This window comes from Oncorhynchus keta, chromosome 25, assembly GCF_023373465.1.
Source record: "Oncorhynchus keta strain PuntledgeMale-10-30-2019 chromosome 25, Oket_V2, whole genome shotgun sequence".
In the NCBI taxonomy this organism is placed as follows: domain Eukaryota; kingdom Metazoa; phylum Chordata; class Actinopteri; order Salmoniformes; family Salmonidae; genus Oncorhynchus; species Oncorhynchus keta.
In genome coordinates this window covers 3,855,991-3,878,076 of record NC_068445.1, presented here as the reverse complement: position 1 = coordinate 3,878,076, position 22,086 = coordinate 3,855,991, and the positions used below count along the sequence as shown (strand labels likewise).

The following is a 22,086-nucleotide window of genomic DNA, read 5'->3' as shown; positions in this document are numbered from 1 at the left end:
GAGTGATATGATTGACATGTTTGTCGAGAGACTTTAAAGGAACTTCTCCTCCACTCATCTCCCAGCCTTTTGTTTAGCTTTAACTATGTGGTTCTTTTCACCTCTGGTCTGTCCATTGTTCACTTTCACTTGGAGAATTGACTGGTGTTTTCTTGTGTCAAACTGCTGTCTTTCTCCTCCCTTCTCTATCTCGTGCTGCATTAGCTGTCTCGCTCTGCAGCTTGCGAGCTCTGTGCGGTGAAAGTCATTGTGGTTGAGGCTAATCCGGTAGAGTTGATTAATCTCCTGATTAGTTCCCACACCTTAGGTCTAAAGGTGAGACATTGTGAGGTGCATTGTGAGGGGGGGGGGGCTCTGACATAGTCCATACACCCTGAGTTGGACCCCAGCCTGGCAGGTGGCACACAGACATTCAATCAAACTGTAAATCCTACAGTGGACCTTCAAAGCTGAGATGAGCAGAAAAGATGAGATGAGAGAGAGAAGTAGAGGTGGGATATAAAAGTGTGTACTGTATGTGCGTGCGTGCGTGCGTGCGTGTGCGTGCGTGCGTGCGTGTGTGCGTATGTGTGCGTGCGTGTGTGCGTACGTGTGCGTGCGTGCACGCGTGACTGTGTATGGCCGTATGTGTTCACCCGCGCACGCGTGTCTTTCTATATAAAGAGGTAAAATGAGAGGTGTATGCTGTAAAATGGTGTGTTTTGATGGTGTTGAGAGGCAGGCTGACGGACCAGATGGATGCTCATTTAAGACCTGCTGTCTGAGTAAAGTCCTGGGGTGGAGCCCAGATCACACATCCACGTTTACGACTAACATTAAATAGACTGCCTCTATCTGCCTCGCCTGTACACATTTTAACATGAAGATATGTGGGCTAAAACAAATGTCAGCTTGGTCAGAAATGTGAAATGTCAGCTTGGCTTGCTTTGATTGGTAGAGTGGAGCTAGTGATTTCTTGTTTTGTGCTATATTGGTTCATTTGGAGAAAAACATTGAGCTATATTCATGTGTGTGCGCGAACAAAATTCAAACAATGCATATGTACTCAATACATAACGATGCACAAGAAAACCTTTCTCTGCATTAATGGGATACCATTCTTGAACACTGTGACATCCAAGGTAAGGGCATAGAAGTTATTCAATCAAAACAAACAGCAATTGAAAAAATACATTGATTTTAGGTGTGGTGGGGGGGGGACTGTTGTGTTCATTTTACAGACAGCACTGTCAGCGTTTCTCACACAAGCCGTTAGCGGTGGGAGCTAGTTGGAGCTAGCGCTGTTTTACAGCAAGCGCTTAACTATCGTTGTGGAAGAGTGTGTGTTCCCTCCAACAACACCTGTCACCACTTGGATGTCCTCTGTGGTGTCACAGACACACCACCACTCCCCTGGCCTGTTCTGGCTTTCTGTCAGTCAGCAAATGCAGCATCAAATTGAAATAAGTAGACTGTCTATACATACAGCGTCGTCTAGCCAACTGAAACCACGTGTGCGGGATTCAATCGGCAGCAATTTGGATACAGATTGGTGGTCTATAACGTTTTATGCCCCACATTTTCCCTCTGAAATGAAAGTGTGTCACGTTGAATGGTTATTTAATGTGTCGTCATTGGGAGACATCTGGATGTGTGTATCGCCGACTCGCAGGGGGCAGGAGGAGCTTTATAGACCCAGAGTGGTGAATGAGCTGGGTGTTAGTAAATGAAACTGTTTCCTTTTCCCTCTCTCTTCTCTCTCTCTCTCTCTCTCTCTCTCTCTCTCTCTCTGTATCTCTCTCTGTATCTCTCTCTCTCTGTATCTCTCTCTGTATCTCTCTCTGTATCTCTCTCTCTCTCTCTCTCTCTCTCTCTCTCTCTCTCTCTCTCTCTCTCTGTATCTCTCTCTCTCTCCCTCTCTCTCTCTCTCTCTCTCTCCCTTCTCTCTCTGTTCTCTCTCTCTCTTTCTCTCCCTCTCTCTCTCTCTCTGTCTCTCCCTTCTCCCTCTTTCTCACTCTCTCTCTCCCTTCTCTCTCTCTCTCTTACCCTCTCTGTCTCTCCCTTCTCTCTCTCTCTCTCTCTCTCTCTCTCTCTCTCTCTCTCTCTCTCTCTCTCTCTCTCTCTCTCTCTCTCTCTCTCTCACTCTCTCTCTCACACGCGCACAGACGAGTGCTAGAATTGATTTTCATGGACACGACTAAACATGTTGAGCCTGCGAATGTCATATCTAATCTGTCACATTATCAAAGCTAAAATAACCCCCCACCCTGCAGGATTAACGACTCAACTAGGCCCTGTCCTGTCTACCCAATGGCAGTTCCGTTATTTCTGGGCCCTAATCCCTACAGATCTGATAGATGCCGCTCTGCCTTACCACTGAGCTAGTATACAGCTGTCCCTTAAACTCAACCGTGAGGGCCTTACAGTAGAGTGGGCTATCCCCTGCAACCCGGCGCCACTTCAGGATCGTCCAGGCCACAGCTTCAACTTTAGAGCACTATGGGGTGCTCTCTCTTGGGTTGGCTTAGCCCAGAATCATCTCCTCCTACGACGTCTACCAATGCGCTCAGCACCTATAGCTGTGTCTCAGGTTAGGTTCTTTTATACCAGTCACTCGAGTCCCCAATAGACTAATTAACCAGATGTGAAAAAATCCTCAACGAATCAAGTCTACTTCAGAAACCTACAGTTGAAGAGAGACTCTTTGATGACACAGGGTTACAGAACAAAAAAGCAGGTTTATTCAAAATTCCAGAAACAGGCATAAAAAAATCCCAGATCAATCAACCAATCACAAATGATAAGTAAGAAAATGATAAGTAAAAATGTACAGTAAATGAAATTGATAGACAACCTTCAGCGCCCTTAACTAAACCCCTTTTGGGGTGTGCCAATAAAATATAATATCATTTTTGTTTTACCTTCTACAACTCTATAAACAGTTTGTTGGCTCCCCCCTTAGGGTGATAAGTCTCTCAGATGGCGTCTAAAACTTGAACAACTATTTCACTACAGACCCTGGTTCGATTCCAGGCTGTATCACAACCGGCCATGATTGGGAGTCCCATAGGGCAGCTCACAATTGGCCCAGCTTCGTCTGGGGTTAGGGTTTGGTCGGGGTAGGCCGTAATTGTAAAATAGAATGTGTTCTTAACTGATTTGCCTAGTTAAATAAAGGTTATTATAATAATAAAAAAATACATATATTTTTTAAAATCCAGCAGTCGACAGATTCTTCTAGCAAGCTCAGAGTTTTTTTTCCCCGTCAAAAAAAACCCCTAGCTCTTTTATTCCCTCCATTTTCCTTTCTGCTCACTCATTGTGGTTAACACCGACCCTAATGACGTATCTAGTAGTTAGACACCTCATGTGGCCCTCGTTCAAAAAGGTGTTTTTCCGGCCCCTTAACCCCAATCTTTTCTTCCCCTAAACAGGACGTCCATCCACTTCACCCCTAACTGTTCTAACCTGGCAATTTCCAGATCACGCAGACATCCTTATGTACCTTATTATTAACCTTAACCTTTTAAACATTCACTCTTCAACATGAATCTTCCTTACCGCACTCGATTACAATCGTACTCCAACTCAATGCACCACTCCCATTACACCTTAAACATCCACCAGCTTAAACATTTCATCACTGCAACATTACAGCGTTTCAACATTATAAACCTTCCACCCTCAACCTCCTGCAGGCCCTCAGGCCTTAATTTAAGCTTTCAACAAAAAAAAAACATTGTTTATATGCCTCGTATTTTAAAGCAAACAACATTATTAACATTGTTAACTATTTTACGGCATTACTCGAATCCCCCTTATATATTTCCCCATGCTTTCAACCTTTAACATTTAACATATTTAACCTTTTAATCACTATTTTAATACATTATTTGACTTATTTTTCTTCTTTTCTTGAATCAATGTCAATTCTCTCTCAATGTTCATTCTTCTTTGTGCTCCGTGCACGTGTGAAAGGGAAACGTCTTCACGAGTGTGTGCAAATGTGTCCCTAAAACGTCAAAGAGAACTCTTAACCTACTACCCTTGATAAGATAGAGGGAGTCTGTTAATATTTAGAGACCTGTGTGTGTGTGTGTGTGTGTGTGTGTGTGTGTGTGGCGAGGGGATGAGAGAGAAGTGACACTGGGAGATGCACTTGTATCGGACGTGTGTAACACCACTTCACACCAGACACTCAGTACACACACACACACAGCCGGGATATATTGATGTCTGTGTTCATTACTGCTGATGTGTCTCTCTCAGGGTTTGGGTCTGTGTGTGTGTGTGTCGGCGGGGGGACAGGGAGGTGGGGGGAATACAGTACTGTTATGCAGTATGTGATGGAGGTGGAGGTTTATTGTGAGTTTTATTTTTTATTTTACCTTTATTTTACTAGGCAAGTCAGTTAAGAACAAATTCTTATTTTCAAAAATGGCCTAGGAACAGTGGGTTAACATTTACATTTACATTTAAGTCATTTAGCAGACACTCTTATCCAGAGCGACTTACACTGCCTGTTCAGGGGCAGAACGACAGATTAGTACCTTGTCAGCTCAGGGATTTGAACTTGCAACCTTTCAGTTACTTGTCCAACGCTCTAACCACTAGGCTACCCTGCCGCCCCTCTTTCCCTCTCCAGTATAGAACAGAGTCTGAAGGAACTGCAGGGGAAGATGGGTGAGTCCTGGACGGGGGAGCGTCCACCCAGCCCAACGGAATGTCTGCAGTGGTTTAACCCACGGAACCCCAGCACCGCCAGGCCTGTCGCCACAGGAAACCAGGAGCTCCTGGACTTCCTGAAAGCTCTGGTAACAACACATCGTGATAATAATGATGAGAGAGGGGTGAACCTACAATGTACAACGCTATGTAGTTCACTAGCCAGTCAAAATGTGCTTAACAATAATCATCCATAAAATGAAAAAGATTTGCTGATCGTATTGATACCTATAAACATGTTGATAGCTCCTCCGTGAACCATCCTTTCTCCTCTTCAGCTCCAGTACCTTAGGACCGAGGAGGAGGGGCGAGAGGACGTGACCCTCCAGCTGCTCCACAACATCTCCTCCCAGTGTGGCGTGTCCTTCCCCAACACCACCCCCTTGCCCACCCCCCAGCAGCCCGGCCCCTCGGCACACACCTCGGTCCACACGGTCAGGGACGACAGTGCTCTGGAGAGCCATGAGGTGTGGGACGAGGTACGGCTCCGGCTGCGGCGCCACCTGCTGGACAGACTTTCCTGTCCCCTCCCCGTCCCTCAGCGCATCTACTGTCTGCAGCAGCTGTTCTTCCTCTACCCAGAGTGGGAGGTGCTGACGCTCTACCAGGGCCTGAGGAGCCAGGCTGTCCTGTCTCTGCTCCACTCTGCCCTGGCCTCCAGCCCCGGTGGGAAGGAGACGGGCTTCGACAGGCTGGCCCTGGGGCTCCATGCTGCCGCCCCAGCCCTGTGCTCAGCCCTCAGGGAGGAGCTCCAGGTCCTCAATGGGGTGGCCAAGCCCCATACCATTCTAGGTTTCCTGAATGCTGCCTACCTGAACCCTGTGTCCCAGGAGCTGGGCGCCATGATGGAGAGAGAGTGTGAGAACGCCCTAAAGGACAACACTACGCTGAGCGGTGGCAAGGGGAGGAAGAGCTCGGCCAGGGCCAAGGCTACTGTAGGTCAGTGGAGCAAACCTCTTACTCTCTCTAAACTGTACCACACTCTCCCCACTCACGCACTGTAAGGTTCTGCATTTATTTTCTTCATCAACCTTCTGTTCTGTTTCTTTGTGCTCTTGAACGTAGCCTTGTCTTTCATTTTTGTTCATTGATTTCACCTGTTAGTTACTCACATGGTCTCATCAGCTCCTTACTTAGTTCAGTTCGTCCTGATTGTGCCGTTGTGAGGTATTGTTCGTTTTGACTCTGCTAAGCCTTTTCCTAGCTCGTTTGTGAGAACCAGTTATAGCCTTCAGTCCTAGTTTTGATTCACCTGCCTGTTTGCCTACCTGTGTATGGCCATTGCCTGCCTGTGATCACGATTCCTGCCTTCTGCGAAAGCGAAATAAACACCTGCTCTTGAATCTACACCTTTTTCTCCCTGGAGTATTCAATGCACACACCAAGCACTGGAGACGGAGCAATCCTTCTCTACATTCTTTTAAATTCCATTCACTTGAACACAAGTTGGGATTTTAGTCTTTTACTACAGAGTGCTTCACTTAAGGCTTTCTCTCGTAGCAAATCAATGCAAACCAAGGGTAAAACGGACAAAGATGACCTTGGTAGTGAGCACAGGCCTTGTAACCTATCCTTCACAGCTAAGGATAAGTCTAGGAGTTGATGGTTCCTTACGTTATCGCCCTTGGGCTAGAGAAAATAATAGAATGAAGCAGCTGAGAAGTATTTGCTTGTGTGGGAGGAAAGGAGTGATGTACAGAGAGACTGGGGAACAAAAAAATCTGTACATGGTATGTCACATCTGATAGATCCCCTTATACTCTATGTTTGGCTCTCTGATTGGCCTATTTATGGGATAGATGGGGTAACCATCCACAAAGTAGACAACTCCGTTGTTTACTTTCCCAAAATGGTGCATATGTCAGGCGTGCTTCCTTCTGGGGATGGGAAGTGTGCTTTTTACATCTGCCACTCTTCTAAACCCACAGCCGTCTCTCACGCTCTTTCCCTCCCTTCCTAGCTCCCTCTCTCCACCTCGCTCCCGCTCTCTTTCCCTACCCTTAAACATGAGATGAAAGAAGGCAGCCAGGATAATTGGCCATGCGTCAGTTAGGCTGTTTGATCACAGCGCGGCGGCTGTGGCTCCGGCTACACACCTACGTGCCGCTCAACAAACCGTCAAATGTAGCACCGGAGGCAGAACATCTCACCAAAGGGAAGCAGCGCCCGCAAAGTGTAACGACACTAAAGCGATGCAGTTTTTTTGTTGTTGCCCCTTGTCATGTGAGTGCCTGCTCCACCGCAACTACTGTGGGACGGGGATCGGGGCTCGTTTTTGCGGGGGTCACATCAACGAAAGACAACAGTAGACACCCAAACATCCACAGATCCACCAAGGACACTGTGGCCTAATCGGCGGAGTGGCTTCACGTCACTTTGGTGGTTGTCTTTACCCATGGAGATCTTCAAGGGCCGCGTTGACAATGATGACACATAGAAAAACAATATGCATATATTCACTTGATGCATACGTTCTCAGATCCCTATTATCTCCCTGTAGCGTGTTATTGTTTATTTCCACCTATCTATTTATCTGCTGGCTTTTCAATGGAGGGGTGGGTAATGGGAGGGGAGCCTGGGAGGCAGCCTGAGCCTGTGCTTCCTTCCCAGAGCTCTCCCAGGGGAGTGCAGTCTCTGGCATCAGCTACTGTCAAACCACTGAACCATTTAACAGTGTTCACATCAGCGAGATGTGACAGTTCTTTTAACCCCTCTCTCTGAATGGGGAAGCGCTGACATTGTTCCCAGACAGATGTGAGTGTCTCAGCCCTTTGTAGCCCCTTTTCTCGCCGTCCCTCGCTCTCCAACTCCTTTCTACCTCCCCCTCCCCTTTCTCTCTCCTTCCCGGTAGTAATGGGGTGATCAGTAGGACTCTGGAGTCTGCCGGACAGATTGACTGGCCGGGAACAATGCAAGCTTTAAACCTTACTATCACACCTCACTGCGTCTGGACAGGAAAAGGGGTAATCGAGTAGTGTGTGTGTGTGTCTGTTTGTGTGTTCGTGCACGTACACGTGCATTGCTATCTGCCAGGTGGTCTGTCGTTGAAGGTGCGCAAGTGTTTGTGCAGCGTTTAAGTACCTTCGAGGAAATGTGTCATTTCCATTATGTCTAATGATGACATGCAGGAATTCGGCAGAAAAATAGCTTCTTACATAAGCCTAATATATACATTATGTAAATTGCAGATTTTCCAAATCTGCAATTGAGTAATTGCTTCCCAATTTGCATAGTATAGAAACAGAACACACTTTTCATGTACACCATGGAACGCGATACACCTGGCTTGCCTGCTTTACACGTCCATCGATAAACTTGTCCCAAGCAATCATTCAGCACAGCCGAAGAGTCTCCATTCACACACTGAAGGACATCTGCATGCTCCCCGAGGTATGAATTCCATTCCCAGGTCCCACTAATTCTCTCCGACTTGTGCCGTGCGCTATAGGAAGTACTGCGTACAGAAGGCTTGGGTTTGAACATGTGTAGTAAGCACATTCTCACCTCCACCCCTCCGCCCTCCGCCTCCCTTCTTGCCTCCTTCCTCGGCTCTCTGAACTCCCTGCAGTCAAAGCGCACTAGCGTATTCAGCAGGGAGAGTGCTTCAGTAGTGCCAGAGATAGCTAGTACTGCTACTGCTGCTGCCGCCACCGCGGGAGATTCCTTCTGGGGATTGAGGCTACTTGGGAACGGTGTTTGTTAATATTTAATAAGAGCTGCTCTTCACTAGATCATATCTGTGCAGGGGTTCAGACGCGGTGTCTGCCGGGCCGTGCACATGAACGCAGCCATGTAATTACGGCAGGAGGAGGAGGGGGGAGTAGAACCAGAGGTTTTTATATGCCTAATGCTCTCTGTTTACGGCTGCTGCTTCCCATTGTACAGCCACAGCCCTGCACATCCCTACGCTCTAGAAGGTCTGGTTTAAGAGCTGTGGGTTCACGACCTAGTGAGGGTTTGTTTACTGATGTTAATGAGGCTTCATTACATGTGCGTGTGCGCGTGTGTGTGTGTGTGTGTGTGTGTGTGTGTGTGTGTGTGTGTGTGTGTGTGTGTGTGTGTGTGTGTGTGTGTGTGTGTGTGTGTGTGTGTGTGTGAGAATCTTTTATGTGTGTTCACCATTTCACTTGAGATTTTATGAATTCCACTATGTCCCAGTGTCTCCAAACCCTAGGTCCGTTGGAATTACTGCAAGACTAAACATGGCACTGTGTGTGTGTTTGTGCGTGTGTGTGTGTGCGCACACGTGTACATGCGTGCGTAGTACGCGTGTCTCAAATCCGGTTCCATTTCCTCCGAATGGTCACAAAAAGCTTTTGTGCATCACTCTTGTTAAGCTCAAGCATATCAACAAACCACTCAAGTATTCCAGCACCTTCTTTCAGAGGGAGTAGAGCAGGGCTTATTGAGAGCACAGACAGGATAACACTCTGCTACTGTATGGAGTCCTAGAGGGTCCAAGAACACGGTACCAAAACAAGTGGCCTGTAATTAAATGTTTCCACACAATACAATACGTCCCTCTCTCCATTTGGAGCTGATTGGCTATAGAGTACAAGGACAGAGCTGACAGCAGCCTTAGCCTGGCCCACCGTACACCCCTCCCCACCCAACCAGCAGCCTAATCGAGATATCAAAACTTCCCACTTTCCCCCCCTGCGAACGGCGGGTAGCCCCTGCTGTGGTTCAGGCAGACTTTGCCTCTTGCAGTCCAGGGGCCATGAGGGGGGGCATCAGCGGGAGTCACCCATAATAAGGCTGTCTGGTTGAGCAGCGGGCCGCGACTGATGGAGCGGGACCCAGCCGCCACGGGGCCCCGTGGGCAGTCCTCCCGGTGGCCCCCCCCAGCTCCGTTCTGACCCTGCCACCCTCACACAGGGGGCCAATCAGCGCCCTGGGAGCCGTGCCTGCTTTATACCCCCCTTAAACTGCCGTGACACACATACACACCGTCCACCCCACCTTGCATCCATCTACTCTGAGTGCCATCATGCATGGGGGAGCGGGGTAGGAAGGAGACCAGCTTGATGTCGGAGTGAGGGAGTCCCTGGGCTCTGCGGTTTATATCTGCATCTTTGTGGATATCTGCCTTCAATCCACTGACAAACCCTTTGTTGTTCTGTCAGTGCCAGTCTGCGGAGAATAGCACCCGGCGATCTGACTGCATGATAAACTTGTCAATGGGCTTTTGAAATGTATATCCCGCTCCACACAGAACTGGAGTTTTTTTTATGACCAGCAACAACGTACGTACATACGTACGCACACACACACACACACACACACACGCACATCTCAGCGCCTGTCTGAGTTATTGTAATCATTGGTGAAGTTGAGACGTGAGGCTTGAGGCCAGCCAGCTAACCATCCCTGGCAGAGTTAGAGAGAGCAGCCCTGGCAAAGGACCATAGAGATGTCAGCCACGCTACAGGGAGAGAAAGAGGGAGGGGGAGAGAAAGAGAGAGAGAGAGAGAGAGAGAGAGAGAGAGAGAGAGAGAGAGGAGTGAAATTAAATCAGTGGCTAAATTATTGCGTGATTGCCCATTCCCAACAGACTCTGGCAACATTTGGAAGAAAGTGTCTAATAATTGGTTTTTCGACCACGTCAGACACATGCAATTCCCCTCGCTAATGGGTCTGTTAGGTAGTGCCGGGCCTCCGGGGTCAGGGAAGGACAGAAGACGGCCAGACAACAAGCCGGTGCACCCCACTCTGACGACTGAGGGAACAAGAGAGAGAGAGAAAGAGAGAGGGAGCGCTGAGGAAATGAAGTGGTAATAAGTACAGCCCAAAGGGGAAATGCACTTCAGTGTGAGTTTAATACATCAGGCCGGGGATTTGGCAGCCCGCCATACAGCAATTGTTTACATTTTTTGCTCACTGGCTGCATCTGTTCTGTTTTGTAAACGGCACTAAACTATCCGCCCGTAAACACCGGAATCAATAACAACTGCTGAGGGAATTCCCTTCCTTCCTTCCCTCCCTCCCTCCCTTCCTCCCTTCCTTCCTTCCCTCCCTCCCTCCCTCCCTTCCTTCCCCCTCCCTCCTCCCTCCCTCCCTCCCTTCCTTCCTTCCTCCCTCCCTCCCTCCCTCCTTCCTTCCTTCCTTCCTTCCTTCCTTCCTTCCTTCCTTCCTCCCTCCCTCCCTCCCTCCCTCCCTCCCTCCCTCCCTCCCTCCCTCCCTCCCTCCCTCCCTCCCTCCCTCCCTCCCTCCCTCCTTCCTTCCCTCCCTCCCTCCCTCCCTCCCTCCCTCCCTCCCTCCCTCCCTCCCTCCCTCCCTCCCTCCCTCCTTCCCTCCCTTCCTTCCCTCCCTCCCTCCCTCCCTCTGTTTTCCTCCCCTCCCCTCTCTCCCTTTTCATGCCAGTCAAGGGGAGTGTGACTGTGACAGTAATGTTGTTCAGCTCAGGTGGAACTGCCGTGGAGGAAACTGACGGTTTTCCCCCCAAATGGATGTTTGTGTTCCTTTGTGTTCCAACCAAGCACATGCTGTCTATCATTGGCCACCATCCTCCACAATTGATAGTACATGTTGTCTTTACTAGTCGCCATGGTCATGACTGTGGAAATAAGAGCATGACCTCACTAGCTCCTCCGATATGTCACCCTCTTGGCTGTGTTTTCACAAGGGCCATGCAACTATCCATCACCACACAACACCGACTGCAGTATGTGACTCCATATAGCTACGCTATACTTCTGTTTCAATGGCTTGTTCTCCAAGTTAGGGTAGTCTAATATCCCCATGATTTCCTGGCACAGTCTTTTACCTATCACTCTCAATCAAAGAAATCTATAATTCAGGTGTGATACAATAGTGATCATGTCCGTTTTAGGGCTGCAATAGTGCTAGTTCCCTGTATAGTTTTTCTGTAGACTGACCCTTAAGTGAACCCTACCGTGTTCCTCCCTGCCTCTCGGTGCTCTCTTGTCGATGACACACCTGGGTGCCTTAAGCACCCCCGTTTGGTTCCACCGTGTGATGTGACACAGGCATAATGACCTTTAAATGGCTGTATCCCGTATAGCAGTGGAGCCAGAGCTATAAATACATATAGTTCATATAGCAATGGGTGTTGGAGTAGACAGGGCTGTTACACTCCAAGGTCATGTGTCACGGTGTGAGTGTTGGAGTAACGGAGAGACGGAGGAGGGGAAACAGTCTTATTCCCGGGTTCACGGACAACTCACCTGAGAGAATAGAGAAGGGAACAGTCAACAGGTTGCCCACTCAGGAGAGAGCTCTTTATTAAGAGGGGGTTGTGCGTTGGCGTTTCTTTGAGACACATCACATCTCGTTTAGATGGTTTGCTTGGAGATGTTGCAGAGAGAGAGAGAGAGAGAGAGAGAGATGAGAGGGTGTTTGTGATCACTGCACGACAGGGGAGGTAGAAACAGAGATGCACTTTCTCCTTTACTGTGAGAAATATTCCTCACCAAGAGATTCATTATTCACAGACATGACTACATTTATTCCAAATTTTAACATATTAAACCCAGAGGAAAAACTAAAAATAGTCATGGGCGAAGGAGCAATGGCTCCTCTTGCAGCCAAATATGTATTTGCATATTGTTGTTCATCATTCCAAATAGTAGTGGTATGGATAGTAGGGTGATGGTAATGATAGCAGTTTAATGGTGGTGGTGGTAGTAGTAGTAGCAATGATGATAGTAGATGTAGTACTGATGTAAAGATGACAGTTATTTAGTTATAAGTTAGTTATAGCTTAATTTTCCATGTTTATCTTTTTATATTTATTGCTACTATATTGTTGTTATTTTTGTATTTCATTTTGTATTATTATTTACTACCAGAGAGAGAGAGAGAGAGAGAGAGAGATTTTCAGGATCCCCATTATCTACTGTATAGAAACACCATTTACGTAAGTATTCCCTCCCCTTAACATGTTAGAATCACAGCTGGCAGCGATTACAGATGTGGATTTTTCTGGGTAAGTTTTTAAAGTGCTTTGCACACCTGGATTGTACAATATTTGCACATTATTATTTTTTTTTAATTCTTTTTGAATTGTTCTGGTGGAAAACAGACTGAAACAAGTTTTCCTCTAGGATTTTGCCTGTGTTTAGCGCTATTCCGTTTCTTTTCATCCTAAAAAACTCCCCAGCCCTTGCCCATGACATACCCATAACATGATGCAGCCACCACCATGCTTGTAAATATGAAGAGTGGTACTCAGTGATGTGTTGTGTTTTCCCCAAACATAATGCTTTGTATTCAGGACATGCCAATTTCTTAAAAGTTTAAGTGCCAGTGTGGTCAGTATTTATTAACCTCTCTAGGGTAGGTGAGAAGGCTAACGTCCCACCAGGCCAACATCCAGTGAAACTGCAGAGAGCTAACATTCTAAATACACCATTTGTTATAGTAAACATTCATGTAAATACATGCATCTTACATCATTTAAAAGATGAACGTCTTATTAACCCAGCCGCTGTGTCAGATTTCAAAAAGCCGTTACTACGAAAGCAAACATGCTATTTTATGAGGACGGCTCCACGCACACACAAGTATTACTAGCATTTTCCAACCAAGCATTAGCGTCATGAAAGTCAGAAATACCAATATGTTCGTTTTTGTTTGATAAAATACATTTTTATATCCTAACACAAAACTTTTGTAAACCGCTTGCGTCATGATTTCCGTCTCATTCAACTTTGGAAGATGCGTTCGTGGTAATTACACACACTAAAAAAACGTGTATCCAGTCATGGTTGGTTTCATTGCAATCCTCTGGTTGTTACTAACACAACCATACTTGATGGTTCTTTTCCCGGGACGTATTGACCGTAACAAACCGATTTGAAGACACCAATCAATGACATCACCGGCCTATCGTTGATTGACTGTATTTTGGCCCAATGACCACTGATCATCTTGAAATCTAGCCTGGAAGATAGCCAATGAGCTGAGGTAAACGGCAATATGTAATGGTTATACGTTTGAAGACCAGCCTTTGTCGTAAACGCTGGCGTAAAAGAGGTTCATTCGCCATTGCAAATCCTACTTGACGAAGCCATGGGTGTTACGCATAGCAGTACATATTCAATAGCATTTTCAACAAGTTTCTATATTTAAAATATGCCGAATAAATCAGAAAAAGCTGAAACAAAGTCTAGGTATACAGATTTAACCTAAATTATAGAGGAAATAGATAGATACAGCGAGACCGAGTTGCTTCAGGAAGATGAAATCAGCGAAATGGCCTCCTCGCATGGCATTTTATTATTATTATATATATTTTTACATATATATATGTTATATATATTTTTTTGGGGGGGTGGGGGGGTGTTCGAATATCATTTATTTATTTTGTATATAGTTCTTTCCTTCAAAATTGTACCAATTCGGCCACTTGGGTACATTTGGGTACATTTGTGTGGGACACCTGGTTGACTTCATGCTCAGTGTCATGTAGCTCGCTCATTTTTGAAGTTATCTGTCCAAAACTTTGCTCAGGTATTGTTGCCATCTTATGTTCTTCATTGAAACCACCCCCAGCATCCTATATGTATGTTTGGCTGTTCTTGGTCATTTGAAAGATGATGCAGCAACAATAAAAAACAGAAAACATGTGTTTATTTCCTTGTATTTTCTTCTACCAGATCTATTGTGTTATATTCTCCTACATTCAATTCACATTTCCACAAGATTCAGAGTGTTTCCTTTCAAATGATACCAAGAATATGCATATCCTTGCCTCTGGGCCTGAGCTACAGGCAGTTAGATTAGGGTATGTCTTTAGGCAGAAATTGAGAAGAAGTGGGGAGAAGAAGTTAAATTACTCAGTTTATACCAAGTATGTTCTCCTGGGCCTGACTTCCCTGACACCAACAAGCACCCCTTACAAGGACACGTGTATCTTTGTAGTGACTGGGACTATTAATACACCATCCAAAGTGCAATAACTTTACCATGCTCAAAGGGATATTCAATTTGTTCCCCCCCATCTTCCATTGGTGCCCTTCTTTGCGAGGCATTGGAAAACCTCCCTAGTTTGTGTGGTTGAATCTGTGTTTGAAATTCATTGCTTGACTGAGGGACCTTACAGATAATTGTACAGTATGTGTAGGGTACAGAGATGTTATTGTTAGTCCAGTGTGAGTGAGTCCATCAACTTATTATGTGACTTGTTAAGCAAATGTTTACTCCTGAACTTATTTAGGCTTGCCATAACAAGGGGATTGAATACTTATTGACTCAAGATATTTCAGCTTTTCATTTTTAAATAATTAGCAAACATTTCTAAAAAAACAATTTCACTTTTGTAACGCTCGTCTGATGAAGAAGGTGTGGGCCAAAGCGCAGCGTGGTACGTGTTCATGATATTTATTTCAATCTCAACACTAGAACAAAAAAAGAACAAAGCGAGAAACAAACCGTTCTGTAAGGTAGCTAAAACTATACAGAAAACAACTACCCACAAACCCTGGTGGGAAAAAGGCTACCTAAGTATGATTCTCAATCAGAGACAACAATAGACAGCTGCCTCTGAATGAGAACCACACACGGCCAAACACAAAGAAATAGAAAACATAGAAATAAAGAAACTAGAATGCCCACCCTAGTCACACCCTGGCCTAACTAAAATAGAGAATAAAAGCCTCTCTATGGCCAGGGCGTGACAACTTTGACATTATGGGGTAATGGGTGTTTGCAGTTAAGGGCATGTTGTGTTTTGAGCCGGCTGCAGCTTTACTAGGTCTTTCCTTTCCTGCACCTCACCATACTACCGGACAGTAATCAAGATGGGACAACACCAGAGCCTGAACAACTAGTACAGTTGATATTTTGTGTAAAAAAAACTCCCAATCCTCACAATAACTTTGTCAATATGACTTGACCATGATAATTCACCGTCCAATGTTAAACCCAGGAGTTTAGCTTCCTCAACTTGCTCAATTTTCACACCTTTTATGTACAACTCCAGTTAAGGTTCAGGTCTAAGAGAATGCCTTGAACCGTATACCATGCTTTTGGTTTTTAGATGTATGTACGACCAGTTTTTTGTTAATTACCCATTATGACACTGACTGTAACTCCTTGCTAAGAGTCTCAGTGAGCTCCCTGGCTGTAGGTGCTGTCTCTCTGTCTCTCAACCTGTACAGAGCGAGTGACAGGCGCGTGTGTGTGTGTGTGTGTGTGTGTGTGTGTGTGTGTGTGTGTGTGTGTGTGTGTGTGTGTGTGTGTGTGTGTGTGTGTGTGTGTGTGTGTGTGTGTGTGTGTGTGTGTGTGTGTGTGCGTGTGTGTGTGTCAGCCAGGTCGTCAACTCCCGCTGGAAACCATTACTGAGGAGCTGCAGAGCCATGGGCCTATGCTGCTTAATCACACTCTCATACACACACAAACACACACACGCACGCACACACACACACTGCAGGCATACACACGTACTTGCACATGCCAACACGCACATTTGATGCATGAATATTGTTGCAAGGTGACCAGCGGAGCACTGGGATAATCATCTAGGAAGAGTGACGCGTGCAAATGTAAGGCGAAAGCCTTCCACAAATAAAGATATTTACCAGTCCCGACACACACTCTCGTGCATGATTAAGCCTGGAGACGAGGGAATGGAGTGTGTTGTCATATTTTCCGATTTTGTTTAACAATGTGACAAAATGACATTAGGATCTAGAGGCAATAGTGTCGCAATTATTGGAAGCCTCTTCTTTTTTTTTCTCCACACTCAATCATGGCCATGCTTTTATAACGATGGCTAATGCCGCGCTGATCCATTCCCAAATGCCTTTGCAGTGGAGGAACTCGTTTAAGCAGACACACAAAAGTATTTGTTCATGTGTCTGGGAGTACAGCAACACATTTCATCGCCGCCCATTCTTTGGCTTAATGCGGAACATCCCCTGGGTGATGGGTTTGGCAGCTTCAGAAATGGGAAATCCATATTTGCTGAGGGGGGTCATCCGCGGGTTAGGGGGAGAGAGAAAGTTTGTGCCGGGGATGTGTGACTTCGTTAGGAGAAAGTTTTTCCTTTTTTGGTTGTTGTTGGAGTGCTGGGAATTGTGCGGGAATCGATATTCATACGGGGGTGTAAGGTTATACTAAGGTGGTAGAGGGTGTGATATGATGGAGTGGAGGTGTGTGTGCATGCGGGCGGGCGTGCGTCTGTGTGAGTGTGTTTGTGAGGGTGTGCGTGTGTGGAATACCACATGAGGTTGAATAATCCTGTAATATGAAATGACAGCCTGCTAGTGACAGATCGGCTAAAGTGGTTGTTTTCTCTGTGTAACCTCGTCCACCACAGCGCCTCTGGAGCTGCCCCCCAGGAGAGACAGGAACTTCAGCCTAACATCTCACCAGCTGAGGGTCCTGACCCAGCTAGCCTGCACTCTGCTGGGCCTGGAGAGCCAAGTGGACGAGCTGGCCACTCAACTGGCATTCATCAACTGTGCTGGGGAGACTCCCTGCAGTGTGAGAGGTACACAACCGCTACAGAAACACACACACACACACACATACACAAACACCAGTGCATGTCTGCGTGAACTGTGAATATAGACTGCAACAGTGATGTCACATCCTTCGCAACAGTCTCCACTGATAAGACTGATGGCAGGTATCCTTATAGAGAGAAAGAGAGAGAAAGAGAGAGAATGAGAGAGAGAGAGAGAGAGAGAGAGAGAGAGAGAGAGAGAGAGAGAGAGAGAGAGAGAGAGAGAGAGAGAGAGAGAGAGAGAGAGAGAGAGAGAGAGAGAGAGAGAGAGAGAGAGAGAGAGAGAGAGAGAGAGAGAGAGAGAGAGAGAGAGAGAGAGAAAAAGAGAGAGAGAGAGAGAAAAAGAGAGAGAGAGAGAGAGAGCACATGATGTTCAGAAGAAGAGGTCTCTTTGCACATCAGGCTGAGACAAGTCTACTCCAACACATGCACACAGAACACCAAACAACAACATTGCATGCTTTTGCACACGTAACTTGCCTGGACTGCATGCTCTCCATGTGTTATTGAAATGTATACTTTTAACAGGGAATTATCGTTGTTGCCGTACAAGTCTTTGCCAGCCATCTCCTCTTTCCCCTCTGAACTGGAGCAGGGAAGTTAAATGAAAGCTTTTGGTGCATGTAGTAATTTCCATAAAGGTTACATTAAAAAACAAGACATGCAGAAAGGCTCGATTTACAGAGAAGTAAACAGCCTTTAAAGGGCAGTTATCCAAATCATTAATTCGAGGCAATCAAACGGCTTAATTACCAGAAATTCATCAGATGGGCTTAAAGGTCAAAAAGTGACGCGCGGGCTGCTTCCTCCCCTCTTCCGCTCCGCGCGGTCTTGTTTCGGCTAAATTGCCTCGCCTGGGGTCTCACTTTTCCGCTTCTGATTAGGAAAACGTGGCCTTGATGTGTGCTCCTTTTAATTTGTTCCCCCATACACCCGTCTTATCCTCCCCCTCACCCCCTCAAAGGATTAGCCCAGTTATGGCCGTTGCTATCTGGGTTCAAATCAACTCCAAGCCCCAGATTTAGACTAATAAACCGCTCACTGTTGCATTTGACTTAAAACTTGATTTACTGCTCACGTCGTCATTTGCTTGTCACTTTTACTGATTGGTTTATGTACAGTTATGCAAGCATTATCCATGCTGCCCACCATTTACCATGGGATATTATCGTGGACATTTCAGCAATACTTTTAAGAATTATACAATTGCTATATTTCCTGAATAGCCTATTGTCTCAAAATATGTGTTATCGATGAGTTTATGTCATGGCCTTGTCGTTAGGTTGATGGCCAATTAATTTATCTTAGCTATGGGCTTGGAGATTTGGCCAAACCCATCCATCTGAGACCGTATTCCAATGTTGAGACTCATTTGGAATCCATATCTGTTTCTGTTGATAGGAATATTGAAAAAGACCAAAGACGACTTGGATATGACCACTGTCGATGGTAGCAAGACCACGGCAGAGACGCTCTTCCAGAGTCCGGAGGTGAGACTGCCCTCTGCTGCCTCGGAGGAGGAACTGCAGCTTGAGCAATAAACCATTATTCTATCAACTGCTGCCATATCACCTGATCCAACATGTTTCTGACTAATCAGTCTCTTTAGATGTTCATTTGGCCCTTTCCTCGTGTTGATTGGTTGACCTTTTGTATCTTCCTGGTCGTAGGCCATTGTTCTGGAGTTTGATTGGAGGGCTGCTTTCAGGAAGCTGGTGCCCCATATGGCTCACTGTGTCAAGGTGGTGCTGGAGGATGTGTGCACCAAGAGTCTGCAGCAGGAGGAGCTGTCACACACATCTGGCTCCGCCCACATGGTCCTGACAAGCACACCCCACGGAGATGACTCCTCCCTCACCTGCCCAGAGAGGGACCGCCCCAAGATGGTCGCCAAGGTAAGCATAAAGATCAACACAAATATGTGGGTGATCCGTGTGAAGAAAAAGCAGGCTGTGTGACAGAGGCAGCCAGGTCTGTCTTCCCTCTCGTTCATCATCATCATCCCCCACTCCAAGTCTCTATCTTATATTAGTGTTCTTCACTCATACCTTTCTCCCCCCCCATCCATCCACTTCTCTCTCTCCTCGTCCTCTCCTCTCCTCTCCTCTCCCTAAACCTCTTTGTTCGTCCTTGCCTCATAAGAAGCCTGTGTTGTCTCTCATCCTCCTCCTCCTCCTCCTCCTCCTCCTCCTCCTCCTCCTCCTCTCCTCCTCTCCTCTAGCCCCTTACACCGACACTCGTTTTGGCTCCTCGTTGCTAACGAGTGTCAAGACTTTGTCTCCGCTCAAGACCTGTACAACATATTTATGTGTAGGTCAACGCTTAAAATACGAGAGCCTCTCAGCTCAAAGGTTATACATGCATATGCATTGAGGAGCACCCACCGAGACCAAAGGCGAGAGCTTTTTTTTTCTTGTCTCCCTTTTTTTTGACATATGCGTGCATGTTTGAGGCGAGAGCAAATTACTATACAAGACCCGAGCATGAAATGTGGCCGGTTCGAAAGCATTAGCCGATCAATATTTCACTCATTCATATGCATACCTTTGTAGCTTCATCCCAGCTTCAGTTGCATGACCCGTTCCACTGCCCACATTACCATAAATAGGTACAGGTAACTGCCAAAATAGAGGAAACGCTTGAGTAAATGAGGGAATTAACATCCCATCATGCTTAGGGTCATGTATAAAAATGCCTAGTTGCCCATTATTTTGGCTAACATGGCGAGGTTAAAAGGGTGTGTGTGCGTGTGTGTGTCAGTCACCGGTTCTCAAACCAATTGAACACTTACGGGAGATTCTGGAGCAGCGCCTGAGAAAGCGTTTTCCCACTACCATCAACAAAACACCAAATTATGGAATTTCTCATGGAAAAGTGGCCTCGCATCCCTCCAATAGAGTCCCGGACACTTGTACACTCTATACCAAGGTGCATTGAAGCTGTTCCGGCTCTTGGTAGCCCAACGCCCTATTAAGAGACTTTATGTTGGTGTTTCCATTATTTGAGCAGTTACCTGTGTAAGTCCGTTAGTTTGACGGCGCAACGTTAACGCTCGCTCTTTCTGCATTCACCCCTGCCTGTACACTCAATCTCTCAGCTGCCTGTAGCCTCGCGTTACAAACTTCTCATAGAAACAGAGAGTGATCCAATTCGTGCCTTACCTCTGAGTCATTTCAATCACCTTGCAGTGGAGTGCTCCTGTAAGACCTGTCGCGATCCGTATCTTTGTTCTGAGCTAGTTAAGGTTCAGTCTATAGTCCATAGGTTCAGTCTGTAATACTGTCAGACCTCCTGCCAGTGTTACAGTAAGTCAAGTAAGGCAGTGTGAGTGTAAAACAAAATGGAACTGAGCTGATATATCCGTGCTGCCACTATTGGAAGGGCTTTGTTATGGAGAAGGGAGAAAATATATTCAGTGCTTTTCCACACTAAGGGCAAGCCAACTCCTGCGGGAATTTAGGAAATATATGAGCGTACCTGGCCATGTTTTACTGCTTTTAAATCACCCTGGCACATAGCTCACATATAAAAAGTAGGGTGAACTCATTCACACACGTGTGACTCTTTGGCATTCGCTGACCCTCTGCCGTTATTCTCAATGTGTTGTCAATGGGAAGGGTTGTGTGTGTGTGTGTGTCAGGGTGATGTCTCTGTGTCTGTCTCTCGCTCTGTGAGGTGATTCATTTGACACTCTCTTTCTACATCCTCTGGACAATCCTCTTACCCCTCCCCCGCCCTCCCCCATCCTCTTCCTCACCCTCCTCCACTGAAAACAACCAACCATCCTCCCCCTAGACAGACCACGCCCAGCTGCTAGGCTCCTCAAGTATCCTGTCCTTTCCAAACAGAAAGGTGCAGCACGGCCCAAACAGAAAAGTTTCCCCGGGACCGATGTGGAAAAAAGGAGACACGCTGCTTCTGCTGTCCAAGCGCTGCGGGAGGGGAACTGGAAGACGTTCAGTCACTCAAGCTCCGGCCCGGCACCGCAGCACTCCGCTGTCTTTCAAACTGAATCCCCACTAATACAATGCACATTGGAGACATTCTTTCCCTGGGCTGGATAGGAATAGATGTATCCTGATGTTATGAGCGGAGGTGTAGATGTGGTCGGTGATGTCTGCCAGGGGGACAGAGGTTGAGGACCAGGAGGAAGAGCTAAACACCTCTGTCACAGGAGGCTGCTGAGGGGAGGACGGCTCATAATAGCGGTTGGAATTGGAGTGAATGGAACGGTATCAAACACATTGAAACTATGTGTTCAATCTGTTTCGATACCGTCCCATTCATTATGTTCCGGGCCATAACTAAGAGCCCGTCCTCCACAAATTAAGGTACCACCGGTGACCTCTATAGCTTTGAACCTTGACCTTTCAGTTAGGGGCATGGCTAAGATGGGCGTGTAAAAGCAGAGAAACAAAGGTGATTGAGACGTATTGTAGTGTATAGCATGCCTTCACTGAGAGGCACCTCATGTCTATGCTGTCGCTCTCGCTTTCTCTCGCTCTCGCTTTCTCTCGCTCTCGCTTTCTCTCGCTCTCGCTTTCTCTCGCTCTTGTTGGCTTGGCTCTCATCCATCCCCACTCTGTTCCTCTCTGGCTAGTTCTGTGGCGACATCATGGGGGAGTGTGATGCCCTCCTGCCCCTGGCGGAGGCTTGTGGAGATGCCGCCCTCCTGGAGGTGCGCTGCAGCTTCGTGGAGGTGTGTGCCTGGGTCACGTCTGCCATCCTGGGCCGTGTGGAGGAACGGGCAGGGGAGGTGCCCTCTGCTGCCCCCTTGAAGAACCTTATTGCTCTGCTGGGCACCACTATGTACATCCACCAACGGCTGTGTCACTATGAGGCCCAACTCAGAGAGACTAACCCCACCGCAGCCAGAGTGTGAGTCTGTTTAGACTGCGTGTGTGAGTTTG

The 22,086-nt window shown here is 46.8% G+C and overlaps 1 protein-coding gene across 2 annotated transcripts in view; it reads left to right on the top strand.

Annotated features, from left to right (window-relative positions):
• LOC118357811 (uncharacterized protein KIAA0825) overlaps nucleotides 1–22,086 on the top strand; it is a 166,150-nt gene that overhangs the window by 34,396 nt on the left and 109,668 nt on the right. For both annotated transcript variants that reach the window (XM_052478504.1, XM_052478503.1), the window contains exons 3-8: nucleotides 4,625–4,793; nucleotides 4,983–5,643; nucleotides 16,988–17,161; nucleotides 18,578–18,666; nucleotides 18,847–19,071; nucleotides 21,777–22,054. In XM_052478504.1, the coding sequence (XP_052334464.1) occupies nucleotides 4,625–4,793; nucleotides 4,983–5,643; nucleotides 16,988–17,161; nucleotides 18,578–18,666; nucleotides 18,847–19,071; nucleotides 21,777–22,054 (1,596 nt within the window). The remainder of the gene's footprint in view (nucleotides 1–4,624; nucleotides 4,794–4,982; nucleotides 5,644–16,987; nucleotides 17,162–18,577; nucleotides 18,667–18,846; nucleotides 19,072–21,776; nucleotides 22,055–22,086) is intronic.